Source organism: Podarcis raffonei, chromosome 13 (genome assembly GCF_027172205.1).
Source record: "Podarcis raffonei isolate rPodRaf1 chromosome 13, rPodRaf1.pri, whole genome shotgun sequence".
NCBI classification, from domain to species: domain Eukaryota; kingdom Metazoa; phylum Chordata; class Lepidosauria; order Squamata; family Lacertidae; genus Podarcis; species Podarcis raffonei.
This window is the reverse complement of record NC_070614.1, coordinates 54,905,783-54,917,908: the sequence shown is the minus strand read 5'-3', so window position 1 is coordinate 54,917,908 and position 12,126 is coordinate 54,905,783. Positions and strand designations below refer to the sequence as shown.

The 12,126-nt window shown below is 56.0% G+C and overlaps 1 protein-coding gene across 9 annotated transcripts in view; it reads left to right on the top strand.

The window, feature by feature from the left end:
* The window catches only part of MINK1 (misshapen like kinase 1), a 60,567-nt gene that overhangs the window by 32,477 nt on the left and 15,964 nt on the right, over positions 1-12,126 (top strand). The window contains exons 13-22 of one of the 9 annotated variants that reach the window (XM_053363111.1): positions 140-256; positions 1,932-2,018; positions 2,393-2,599; positions 3,867-4,052; positions 5,573-5,869; positions 6,977-7,074; positions 8,138-8,299; positions 8,493-8,605; positions 10,357-10,445; positions 11,326-11,349. In XM_053363111.1, coding sequence (XP_053219086.1) covers positions 140-256; positions 1,932-2,018; positions 2,393-2,599; positions 3,867-4,052; positions 5,573-5,869; positions 6,977-7,074; positions 8,138-8,299; positions 8,493-8,605; positions 10,357-10,445; positions 11,326-11,349 — 1,380 coding nt within the window. The remainder of the gene's footprint in view (positions 1-139; positions 257-1,931; positions 2,019-2,392; positions 2,600-3,866; positions 4,053-5,572; positions 5,870-6,976; positions 7,075-8,137; positions 8,300-8,492; positions 8,606-10,356; positions 10,446-11,325; positions 11,350-12,126) is intronic. The other 8 variants (XM_053363113.1, XM_053363118.1, XM_053363114.1 and 5 more) reach the window with 8 other exon arrangements.

Genomic DNA, 12,126 nt, shown 5'->3' with positions numbered 1-12,126 from the left:
GGGGCAGGGCATGGTTTTCCCGGGGGCCACTGAAGCGGAGGCCCTCAAGTCGATTCCCCTGGCCCCGGCCTGCCTGCTTTCTCATTCTGGGGCTCGGAAGACCCTCCTCTGACGTCTCCCCGCCCCTCTTCCCTCGCAGCAACAGCGCCGAGAGAGGGAGCAGCGCAAGATGCAGGAGAAGGAGCAGCAGCGGCGCCTGGAGGACATGCAGGTCATGCGCCGGGAGGAGGAGCGCCGGCAGGCTGAGCGAGAGCAGGTGGGACAGACTGGGGGGGGGGCCTTGGGAAGGCGGGGGGGATGGAAGCAGCAGCAGCCCAGGCTTGGGCCAGGCGGGCAGGACCTGGCAAAATGCCATCACAGCTCACTGGGTTTGGGGGTTCCGTCCCCAGGTAGGGCTGGGAGAGGCTCCCCTGCCTGAAAATGTGGGGAGAGCCCCTGCTGCCATTCAGTGTGGGCCGCACTGAGCAACCTGGACCCCAGTGGGTCTGACTCAGTAATAATAATAATAATAATTAATAATAATTTATTATTTATACCCCACCCATCTGGCTGGGTTTCTCCAGCCACTCTGGGTGGCTTCCAACACAATATTAAAATACAATAACCTATTAAACTTTAAAAGCTTCCCTAAGCAGGGCTGCCTTCAGTTGTCTTCTAAAAGTCAGGTAGCTGTTCATTTCCTTGACATCCAAAGGGAGGGTGTTCCACAGGGCGGGTGCCACTACTGAGAAGGCCCTGTGCCTGGTTCCCTGTAACCTCACTTCTCGCAGTGAGGGAACTGCCAGAAGGCCCTCGGCACTGGACCTCAGTGTCCAGGCAGAACGATGGGGGTGGAGACGCTCCTTCAGGTATACTGGACCAAGGCACTGTATACAGCGCGATGGCATCTCACACACATTTAAGTTGCTCGATTTCAACCACGCTTGGTTGAAATTGTGCGATGAATGTGATCCCAAGCGAGGCAGAGACCTTCGAAGCTCTTTTTGCCCTCTGGGGAAGGTCTGCTCCCCACATGGACTCTGAAAGTACGGGGGATTCTCTCTCTCTGTCTCCCTCTCCAAGTCACCCGCCAGCTATGGGGACACCTCCAAGAATTTGGCCATACGATAAGGTTGTGTACATGCAGAACCCTTGGGACCGAACCCCTGCGTGAGATGCAGCTGTGCCCTATAAAGCAGATTTTCCGTTTTCTCAGCGGGACATTGAGTGCTTTCCCTGACCCTTCGCCTTCCCTGGCACACCACAAAAGGTGCAGGATAAGCAGGGGTGGCGCTGTGGGTTAAACCACAGAGCCTAGGACTTGCCGATCAGAAGGTCGGCAGTTTGAATCCCCGTGACGGGGTGAGCTCCCGTTGCTCGGTCCCTGCTCCTGCCAACCCAGCAGTTCGAAAGCACGTCAAAGTGCAAGTAGATAAATAGGTACCGCTCCGGCGGGAAGGTAAACGGCGTTTCCGTGCGCTGCTCTGGTTCGCCAGAAGCGGCTTAGTCCTGCTGGCCACATGACCCGGAAGCTGTACGCCGGCTCCCTCGGCCAGTAAAGTGAGATGAGCGCCCCAACCCCAGAGTCGGCCGCGACTGGACCTAATGGTCAGGGGTCCCTTTACCTTTACCTTTAAGCAGGGGTGGGGGGTGTTAGTGGCCGAGAGAGGCACTGACTCCTAGAATTGTAGGGAAGCCCGGATTCTGCCCCTGCTCCCAGGTCTTTGGGTCTGTTTAGCTTCCATGGGGTGGCAGGTTCTGCGAGGTGGTGGGAGGCCTCTCCTCCTCTGCTGTTTGGGTGGCGGTTCTGCCTGGGTGCGCTTTCCTTCCTCCTTCCTTCACCTGTTGCCCTCTCTTTCTTTCTCTCTCTCTCTCTCTCTCTCTCTCTCTCTGTCTCTCTTTCTCTCCCTCCCTTCTCCTTCTCTGTCCGCTGCCTTTTCCCCTCTGTCCAGGAGTATATCAGGCACAAGTTAGAGGAGGAACAGAGGCAGCTGGAGATCCTGCAGCAGCAGCTCCTCCAGGAACAAGCACTGCTGTTGGTAAAGAAAAGGAGGGGGGCTTCTTACTGCTCCTGCTGGGCCCCCCCAAAAAACCCTGAACTCCAAGGGGAAACCCCCAAGGCCCTTCTTCAGCTGGGCACAGGGGGGCAGGCGCCGGCCCATTTGGCTTGCAGATGGCTTATGGGGATGAGGGCTCTGCTCAGCTGGAGGCGGTGAGGCTTCTGGAATCCACAAGAGGAGAGTGATCTTGTGTTCGAATCCTGCTTGTGGGATCCCCACGGTGGGCATCTGTTTGGCCCCTGTGAGAACACAGTGCTGGGTAAAGATGGGGACCCTTTTCGGCCTGATCCAGCCTGCTCTGGGAGCCAGACTCGCCCCCCAGTGCCCTCACCGGCTCCCCTCCTCCCTTCCAGGAGTACAAGCGCAAGCAGCTGGAGGAGCAGCGCCAGTCGGAGCGGCTCCAGCGCCAGCTGCAGCAGGAACACGCCTACCTGAAGTCCCTCCAGCAGCAGCAGCAGCTCCACAAGCAACAGCAGCAACAGCAGCAGCAGGAAAAGAAGCCCCTCTACCACTACAACCGCAGCGCCAACCCCGCCGACAAGCCCACCTGGGCCCGGGAGGTAAGCCCCTTGTCCAGTTCTGGTTGGCAAGGGAAAATAGACGTGTAAAAGGAGAATTCCTGGATGCCAGGACCCGAGATGGACTCAAGTGCTCTCTGGTGCATGAACCCCACCAAACAGAGATTTAAAACCACAACACATGCAACAAAGGAAAGCCTGGAAATAGAGGCTTTAAACCTTTAAAATATGGCTTTGTGAGTTTGTAAGGAAGTTCTCCTCTTCCCCAGCATAGAAAAAGTCCACGTTTAGTAAGGTAGAAATGGTTTACTTGCAAACGCTCCAAAGGTCAGGTTCATGTGCTTTTCCGTACGTCAGCCAGAAAACACAGGCAGCAAAACTTGGCATGGTTACAAAGGTGAAAGTTCCTAAACTATTGGCATAGGAACACAGTGGTGGCTTGCGAGAGCCATGGGGTCTGAGCTTGGAGCAATCAGCTCAGACCTCTTTACACAGTGAGCTCCTCAGGTAGACAGAAGGGGCACCATAGGCTTGATTACCCTCCTCAAGGTAAGGAGGAGTGACCTAGCCAAGCCTGGCAGGACATCTTGCTCTGTGGCAGGGGTCAGCAAATTTTTTCAGCAGGGGGCTGGTCCACTGTCCCTCAGACCTTGTGGGGGGCCAGACTATATTTTTTGGGGGGGAATGAACGAATTCCTATGCCCCACAAATAAGCCAGAGATGCATTTTAAATAAAAGCGGACATTCTACTTATGTCAAAACACCAGGCAGGCCCCACAAATAACCCAGAGATGCATTTTAAATAAAAGGACACATTCTACTCATGTAAAAACACGCTGATTCCCAGACCGTCTGTGGGCCGGATTTAGAAGGCGATTGGGCCGGATCCAGCCCCTGGGCCTTAGGTTGCCTACCCATGCTCTATGACATTAACCCCTTCACGCATTAATGAGACTTAAGCATGTTAGTTATGTGAGGCTGGTTATCCCACAAAAAGGAAATTGAGAGGAGGGCAGAGGAGGGCAACCAAGATGATGAAGGGTCTGGAAGCCAAGCCTTGCGAGGAATGGTTGAGGGAGTCGGGCATGTTTAGTCTGTTCAAGAGAAGACTGAGATGTTGCCACGACAGCCATCATCTGAAGGGCTCCCACCTGGAAGGTGGAGAAAGCTTGTTTTTTGCTGCTCCGGAGGGCAGGGCCTGAACCAACCAATTCAAATGGCAAGGAACACGATTCCTCCTTTGCGCGGGGTTGGGCTAGTTGGCCCTGGGGGGAGAGAGCCTCTCAACCCTGCCATTCTGTGATTCCAGGTGGAAGAACGGACCCGCATGAACAAGCAGAACTCTGCCTCTCCGGTGGCCAAGACCAAACTGGGGGGCCCTGGGCCCGAGTCAGCCCCCCAGTCCCGCTCCGAGTCGGTGTCGCTCAACTCCTCCCCGGCCTCGCAGACCCCGCCTATGCAGCGCCCCGTCGAGCCCCAGGAGGGGCAGCACAAGGTGAGGGTCTCTCCCGCCCCCCAAGTGAGCACAGGAGGACTTGCACAAACACCAGCCAGTCACCCCCACCGCTCATTGCCATCCGCTGCTGCTGCTGCTTCTCCTCCTCCTGCTCCCCCCTCATTGGCTGTGCTTTGACCTCTTTATCCCGGGGGGCGGGGGGAGGATTAGAAGTGGGTCACCCCTTGGCCTACACGGGAGGAGAGGGGGGGCACGTGGGGATCCCCAGGCCTGCAGGGATGGGAATCCAAGTACTGCCAATTCTCGTAGTAGACCAGGATGAAGTAAGCAGCACATAAGCGGCACGCAAAACGCTACCAAACCATTCTACGTTCTAAATCTTATATTAATAATCCAAAAATTGAGAGAACAAGGTAAAAGATCTACTATAGAAGCCACAAACAGAAAACGCATTCAAATTGTGTCCAAAAGGAAGATTCAGTCTTTAAAGTTGACAGACGCCAGCACCCTGTCTGTGTCTTGTGCGTAACATCACCAACACTTCGTTTGATCAAACTTACCTTTGTTGATATCTACAGGAGCCTGGCTAAAGGAACTTTAAAGACTGAATCTTCCTTTTGGACACAATTGGAATGAGTTTTCTGTTTGTGGCTTCTGTAGTAGGTCTTGTACATAGCTCTCTCAATTTTTGGATTATTAATACAACATTTTAGGGATGCGGGTGGCGCTGTGGGTTAAACCACAGAGGCTAGGAGTTGGCGGTTCGAATCCGCCCGACGGGGTGAGCTCCCGTTGCTCAGTCCCTGCTCCTCCCAACCTAGCAGTTTGAAAGCATGTCAAAGTGCAAGTAGATAAATAGGTACCACTTCAGCGGGAAGGTAAACAGCGTTTCCGTGCGCTGCTCTGGTTCACCAGAAGCGGCTTAGTCCTGCTGGCCACATGACCCGGAAGCTGTACGCTGTCTCCCTCGGCCAGTAAAGCGAGATGAGCACCACAACCCCAGAGTCAACCACGACTGGACCTAATGGTCAGGGGTCTCTTTACCTTTAATATAAGATTTAGAACGTAGAATGGTTTGGTAGCGTTTTGTGTGCCGCTTATGTGCTGCTTACTTCATCCTGGTCTACTACGGGGATGGGAATCCAGCAAGCAACACACACACACCCTGTTCAAAAGAGGGAGGCGCACTGTGGTCTATTGTTTAGAGGGTCCAACTTGGACCTTGGAGACCAGGGTTCAGATTCCCCCTCGGGGTGGGGGGGGTGCTCTTGGGCTCCCAGCCTGACCTAGCTCTCAGGGTTGTTGTTGTGGGGGTGAAATGAGGAAGGGGAGGAGAACCGTGGGCACTCTGCCATCCTGAGGTGGGCTTTGAGGGCAAGGAATGAATGAGAGGGGAAGAAGGAGACCTCCTGGGCTCTTGGGGGGGCAGGGGGGGCCTGCAGGCAGTGGTGCTATGGCAGGCTTCAGTAGAGGAGGCAGGCCTGGTGGGGGAGCAGCTAGGCCCCCTCCCCGTTCTCAGCCTCTGCCCCCTCCCTCCCTGCCCCCCTCTCCTTCCGCAGAGCCACCTCGCCCACCGCGTCCCCCTCAAGCCATACGCAGCCCCCGTCCCTCGCTCCCAGTCGCTGCAGGACCAGCCCAGCAAGAACATGGCCGCTTTCCCCGTCCATGACTCCTCATCCTCCTCCGCCGCCTCCTCCGCCTCCTCCTCCTCCGCCCCATCCCCACCAAGGGCGGGCATGATCCGGCAGAACTCCGACCCCACCTCGGAGGGGCCCGCCCCGCCGCCGAGCCGGCCCACCACTGCCGCCGAACAGCGAGGACCCTGGGTCAGAATGGATCCCGAGGCCCCTCCCAAGGTAACGGCGGAGGGGCAGGGGGCTTGGGGTGTGCTGGGGGGCGTTGTCGTGGCAGAAGTTAGGGCCCCTGGGTCCTCTGGGGGAGAAGAGGGCAGGAGGCACTGCAGCAACAGCGCTGCCCCGTCCCCCTCCAGGCGTGGGAGAGCTATAGAGTCGGAAGGGACACTCCGAGGCGCATCTAGCCCAACCCCAAATTCCAGGCAGAGGAATTCCACCGGGAAGATCTGCCCAAGGGTGATCAATGCTGTCCCAAGAGCTGCGGGATTCACTTCGCAGATCTGCCTCCCTCCCAAAGTGAGCTTGGTCTTTTCGTGAAATGACCGCATGTCCTGCATGTGCAGGAGGATGGCCCTGAGGGTGGTGTGCATCATTTGAGCAGCGCATGCACCCCAAGGTCCCTCCTGTACCCCCCGACACACCCACCCTGTCTCTCGGGGGGTTTTTTGGTCGCAGGGGGCGTGGGAGTTGGGGCCTCTTTCTGCCTTGAGAGGCAAGGAAGGCGGAGCTCAGTTAAGCCAAGCGCGTAGGCCAACTGTGGAACTCCCTGCCACAAGAGGCAGAGATGGCCACCAAGCTTAAAAAGAGGTCTAGATGAAGAGATGAGGAGGAGATGCCTATGGACGGCTGCGAGCCAGAGGGGCTCTGCTCAACAGAGTGAGGCAGCCTCTCGTCCCTCCTGTCTCTCCCAGCCCATCTGGGTTCTCAGGTTACGGGGAGAGACGGGTAAGAGTGGCAGACTGCAGCCGCCTCATGCCACACGCTGCTGCGAGGGTCAGCCCTGACCCTTGGCCTCTGCCCTCTGAGTCACAGCAATCATAGAATTGGAAGGGCCTGCCAGGGGTCATCTAGTCCAACCCGCAGGAATCTCAGCTAAAGCACCCAGAGCAAAGCACTCAGCTTGCCCTCGCAGAGTAGAAAACCCGCGTCTCCCTTTTCCCAGATGTGAAGCTGAAGCAGAGAGAGAGAGAAGCCCTGAGCCCCAGAGGGTCTTAAAGTTGCCCCTCCCCATCTGAGACCCTTGTTAAGGAGACAGGTGGCTTCCCTGGACCCCCCTCCACCCCACTTATGCTTTCTCTCCTCCTCTTTCTCCTCCTCCGCCCCTTCTAGGTCCCCCAGCGAACGTCCTCCATCGCGACAGCACTCAACACCAGCGGGGCGGGGAGTGGCGGCGGCGCCATCCGGCCAGTCCACGCAGTCCGAGCCAGGTAAGAGGATCCTGAGGTGCCCCGGGGGTCCAGCGCTGCGTGCTGAGACCCACGTCTTGTGGGGAGAGGCTGCAAGAGTAGGGGAACTGGGTCCTCTCAGGGAGGGAGGGAGTGCCAAGGGGTCTGGGGGGGGGACCAGGACCCAGGGCTTCCCATTGATATAGGGACCCTCGTGCCAAGGACTATAGAGTTTGCCAGGGAATGCCAGCCTGGCGCCATCGCTGGCAACTTCCAGGCAGAAACATTTCTGGGAGAGTTTGAGGCACTCTCTAGTTTATTAACTTGTTTTGTAAAAATTATACATCTCCTGATTAAAAATTATATACACACACACACACACACACACACACACACACACACCCCTCAAAGTGATCTACAAAAGAGCATAAAACGATGAAATTATTGGTGAAAGCAGCTCTTTGAAACATTGGAAAGATGGAATCTGCAATAAACTATAAGAAACGGATTAAAACATTCTGAACCGTTACGTCACTCTAAATAGCTGGCCAGGCTTTGCCTAACCAAAAACGTGTTTCGCAGGCGCCGAAAAGAGTCCCGTGCAGATTCTTTTCTGCCTGATTTCAATAGGCAGGGAGTTCCGTAGTGCAAGTGGGATTCATTAGGCTGCTCTTGGTGCACAGCCATGGTTTTAGTTTTTTTTATATTGTTTTAGCTTTATTTAGGTTTGCAGTTTTGTGTAAAGTCCTTTTGAATTTTCTTTACGCACAAAAAAAAGACAAGCGAGGCCAACAAGCATAGCAAAAGAATGGTACCTTGGGGGCCAGCTCTCTCTCCCCCCCCCCCAAACCGAAGCCCTCCACGTCCTGCAAGCGATGGATCCAAAGTATCCTGAACTCTTCTCTGGGAGGGTTGCCAAGACTGAGGAAAGCTCCCCCTTGACCCACGGCTCTCCTGGGGCCAGAGCAGTCTTCGCAGTGGCCTCGCCATCCCACACTGCAGGGCTGTAGGCACCTCTCATCCTCCCCCCGACTCCTGGGGGGTGCAGCAGCGCAGCCCCCCTGCCTGCCCCCTTGACGTGCTTGTGTGCTCCTCCCCTCCGCAGGCCCCGTAGCAAGTCCGCCTGGCACATCCACATGCAGAGCCGGCTGGAGAGGGGCCCCCGGTGGGGGGGCCCTTCGCCAGCCCCTCCTCCTCCTGCCCCCCCGCAGCCCGCCCGCCGGACCCCGCCCCGGGACCCTCTGGCCCCCGTGCCAAACGCCAGTAGGTAATGACGGAGCAGGCTTGCTGGCCGAGCGGGGCTTCCTCTGCGGTGCACTCTCTCTCTGCGCGGTGATGGGCTCTCTGCTGCTGCTGCTGGTGGTGGGACAAAGCATTGCGGAACAAGGGGGTGTGTGGAGTGAGTTGGGGGGCTGGGAAGGTGACCTAAACTCAGAGGGATGCCCTCTTTCCCCCCGCAGCAACCCCGACCTCCGGAGGAGTGACCCAGGCTGGGAGAGGGCGGACAGTCTGCTGCAGTCCGGCACCGGCAACCTGCCCCAGGCTGGCTCTCTGGAGCGCAACCGCATAGGAGGTGAGGGGGCGGCCAGATCTGGGGTGACCTGGGGGGGGGAGGAGTTGCATTCCAAAGCAAGGAAGGATTGGACCCTGATTAATAAAATACACACGAGGCTTGACCAGCAAGACTCTGGGAGGAGTGCCAATAATAACAATTCCTGTCCACCCCTTGGCCCAGGTCGTTTTATTCACAAAAGAACTTTTTACACAGTGTTCGTAAGAACCATTCAGATTTCCTCTGAGCATTTCAAAAAACCCCAGGTGGGACAAAGTCAGATCAGAAGAAATCCTTTTAACTACAAAGACTACTCTGAGCATGCACACATATCTGAGAATAAATAAAACAGGACTAGACGAATGCGTTCAGCAAAACCCCAGAGGTCATAAACAGGCAGGAAAGGAAGGAAGGATGGCAAGGAAAAATAAGTATCTTTATCACCTTCTATGTGAAACTCTATTTCCTGGCCCTAAGATTAACAAAGGGACGTGGGTGGCGCTGTGGGTTAAACCACAGAGCCTAGGGCTTGCCGATCAGAAGGTCGGTGGTTCAAATCCCCGCAATGACGGGGTGAGCTCCGGTTGCTCGGTCCCTGCTCCTGCCAACCTAGCAGTTCGAAAGCACGTCAAAGTGCAAGTAGATAAATAGGTACCGCTCCAGCGGGAAGGTAAACGGCGTTTCCGTGCGCTGCTCTGGTTCGCCAGAAGCAGCTCAGTCATGCTGGCCACATGACCCGGAAGCTGTACGCTGGCTCCCTCGGCCAGTAAAGCGAGATGAGCGGCGCAACCCCAGAGTCTGCCACGACTGGACCTAACGGTCAGGGGTCCCTTTACCTTAAGATTAACAAAACCAAGGAAAGGTACATCAAAGAAGCTACCTACTATATGGTCCAGGATGCCTGGTGGACAACTGGCCTGTGTTTAGAATGCTGCCTGTCAGGCAGAGAAAGAAAATGACCAGTAGAGAAAATGGGGCAGAGATGCAGAGGCTTGTGGGATTTGATCAGAAATTATGGTCAATGAATCAAACCCAGTCAACGCAATGCTTTCACTGCTGACACAAATGGCTTGCTCCATCTTTTTCATAATCCCTCATAGCAATCCCACCTGATCACTACAGGGAGGGGGCGCCCAGTTCCCTGGGCTTTGCTCCTTGGCATCGCAGGAAGCTGCCTTCTATGGTGTTGCCCACACTGGCTGGCTGCAGCGGTTCCCCCAGGCGTCTGGCGAGGGCACATTCCCAGCACCCGCAGACGCTTTGTCCATCTGACCAGCAAGCAGCGGCTCGCTAGGGTTTCAGGCAGGAAATCGTGGAGTCATAGGGTTGGAAGGGACCCCACCGGTAATCTCGCCCAACCCCACAGGAATATCTCCCAGCCATACCTGGAGAGGCCGGCAGGGATTGAACCCGGGACCCTCTCCTTTCACTGACAGTCTGGAATAGGTAGCAAGGCACTAAGCCCACAGCCCCCCATGTGAACCACGGCCCCCTTTTCTACCACACCCACCCACCCAACAGAGAAGTTCTGAAATGGTGCCCTCCGAATGCTCTCCTTCGCGACCAGGGTTTGGTGTTTCCGTCACCTGGTGTCCGATGATTGGCAGGTGGGGGACAGTGGTCCGTGGAGCGTTGCCCGCTTATAGATCCAGCCCGCTGACCACATTCAGTTCCCCACTCCTGCCTAAGCCCCACTTGTTCAGTTGGAGGGGGGTTGTTTCACAATGTCTGTGCCCTTTGGGGTCTCTCTGACGCCTCTTCTGCTTCTCCAGCCCCCCTGAAATTGGACAGCTCTCCGATCCTGCCGCCAGGGAACAAGCCCAAGGGGGATGACCACCGGTCCCGGCCTGGGCGGCCAGCGGTGAGTACTCTCTGAGGAAGGAAGGCAGGAGGCTGGCTGCCCCTTCTGCGTCCGTCTCCCCTCTCCCCACCACTCTAGCCTGAGGAGTCCACCCAGAGGGGGCCCGCTGGGCTCCATCATAGAATCATGGGACCGTATCTTTGCAAGGGACCCCCAAAGGCCATCCAGCCCACCCATCCCTGCAATGCAGGAACCACAGCTCAAGAACCCCATCCAACCTCTATTTTCAAACCTCCCAAAGTTTAGTTGGAATCTCAGAAAGTTCTCCAAGTTCAGGGGGGAGCGGATGTTGCACCGCAGCCCCGTTTTGTAGGGAGGAGAGGATTGCGGCGGAAGCCTGGGGAGGGGAGAGGAAGCTGTGGGGAGAGAGGAAACACACCTTTAGTTTTTGGGCAATTGGAGCATGTAATCTCTTGGGCCGCTTCTTAATGTGTGGCCTTCCTTGCATGCTCTACCTTGAAAGGGTTTTAAACGAACTTTGGGGTTTTCTTTACTCCCCTTTTTCCTCTGGGGAAGGGCATGACTGGAGGGTGTGTGTCTGTCTGTGTGTGTGTGTGTGTGTGTGTGTGTGTGTGTGTGTGTGTTCTCAAATTCTCCCCTCTGACCCATAGCCCAGCCTGGCCATTCTCCTTCCTGGATTTCTCCTTCTCTTCCTCTCTCTCGCTCTCCCTCTCTTCCTCCCTTGACAACTAGAAATTTGCCCTGAAACTTGCAAGCGATCGGGGGGTGGGGTGGCTGGGGTGTTGACCCCCGAAGGCTGGGCTGGGGGGTGGGCAGAGGCGGTAGAGCCTAGGGATCTACCTGGTGGGGAGCGGCCTAACTTCTCTGCCCTTTTTCTCTTCCTCTTCCTTCCCTCTTTCCCTCCTTCTGCACGACTCAGAGTTATAAGCGGGCAATCGGAGAGGTTAGTGCCCCCACGTCCTCAGTCTCTCTCTCTCTCTCTCTCTCTCTCTCTCTCTCTCTCTCTCTCTCTCTCTCTCTCTGCTGCCCCCAAACCACCATGTCCTGCTGCCGCATTGTGAGATCATGAAGTCTTCCCTGGTCCCCCTACCTCCGTGGACATCACCCCCTCTGCATCTCCCCCCCCCAACTCTCTTGGACCTTTCTCAGTTCCCCTTACTGCTTTCGCTCACAGCTTCTGGCTCGGTTTGGGGCAGGGGGTGGAACTGTGGCCTAGAGGAGAGAGGACTGGCAGGCAGCGCAGCCAATCGGCCACCGTTCTATTTATTTTTATTTATTTACGCCATTTATATAGATCCCCCACCCCACCCCGCTTCATTGAATGTTTTCAGCCCCAGGGCAGGGAAGCACTCACAAAACTGAAACGGAGAAAAGCCATGCGCAGAACCTACAAAATCACGTAAACGGGACTTGTAAACAACTGAGCACAGAAATGAAATGGGAAGTCGTATTTCCAATTCAACAAATTTCGGGCCTCGAGCTCAGCAGGGCTGCCGAGTGGAATCGCTGGACTCCCCCCCCCCCACTTCCCAGCTATCTCAGGCCCCATTTGGGGGTCACCGGCCTAACCCCACAGGTGGAACACCTCACGTTTTGCTTTGAGCATAGCTTTGATTAGGCATCTCTCACATGACTTGTGCCCAAGAACCCAAGAAACTTGGCTTTCTCCTCCCACTCTTTTTCCTTTGGGGGGCGGGATTTATTTATTTAGTTTTTCAGA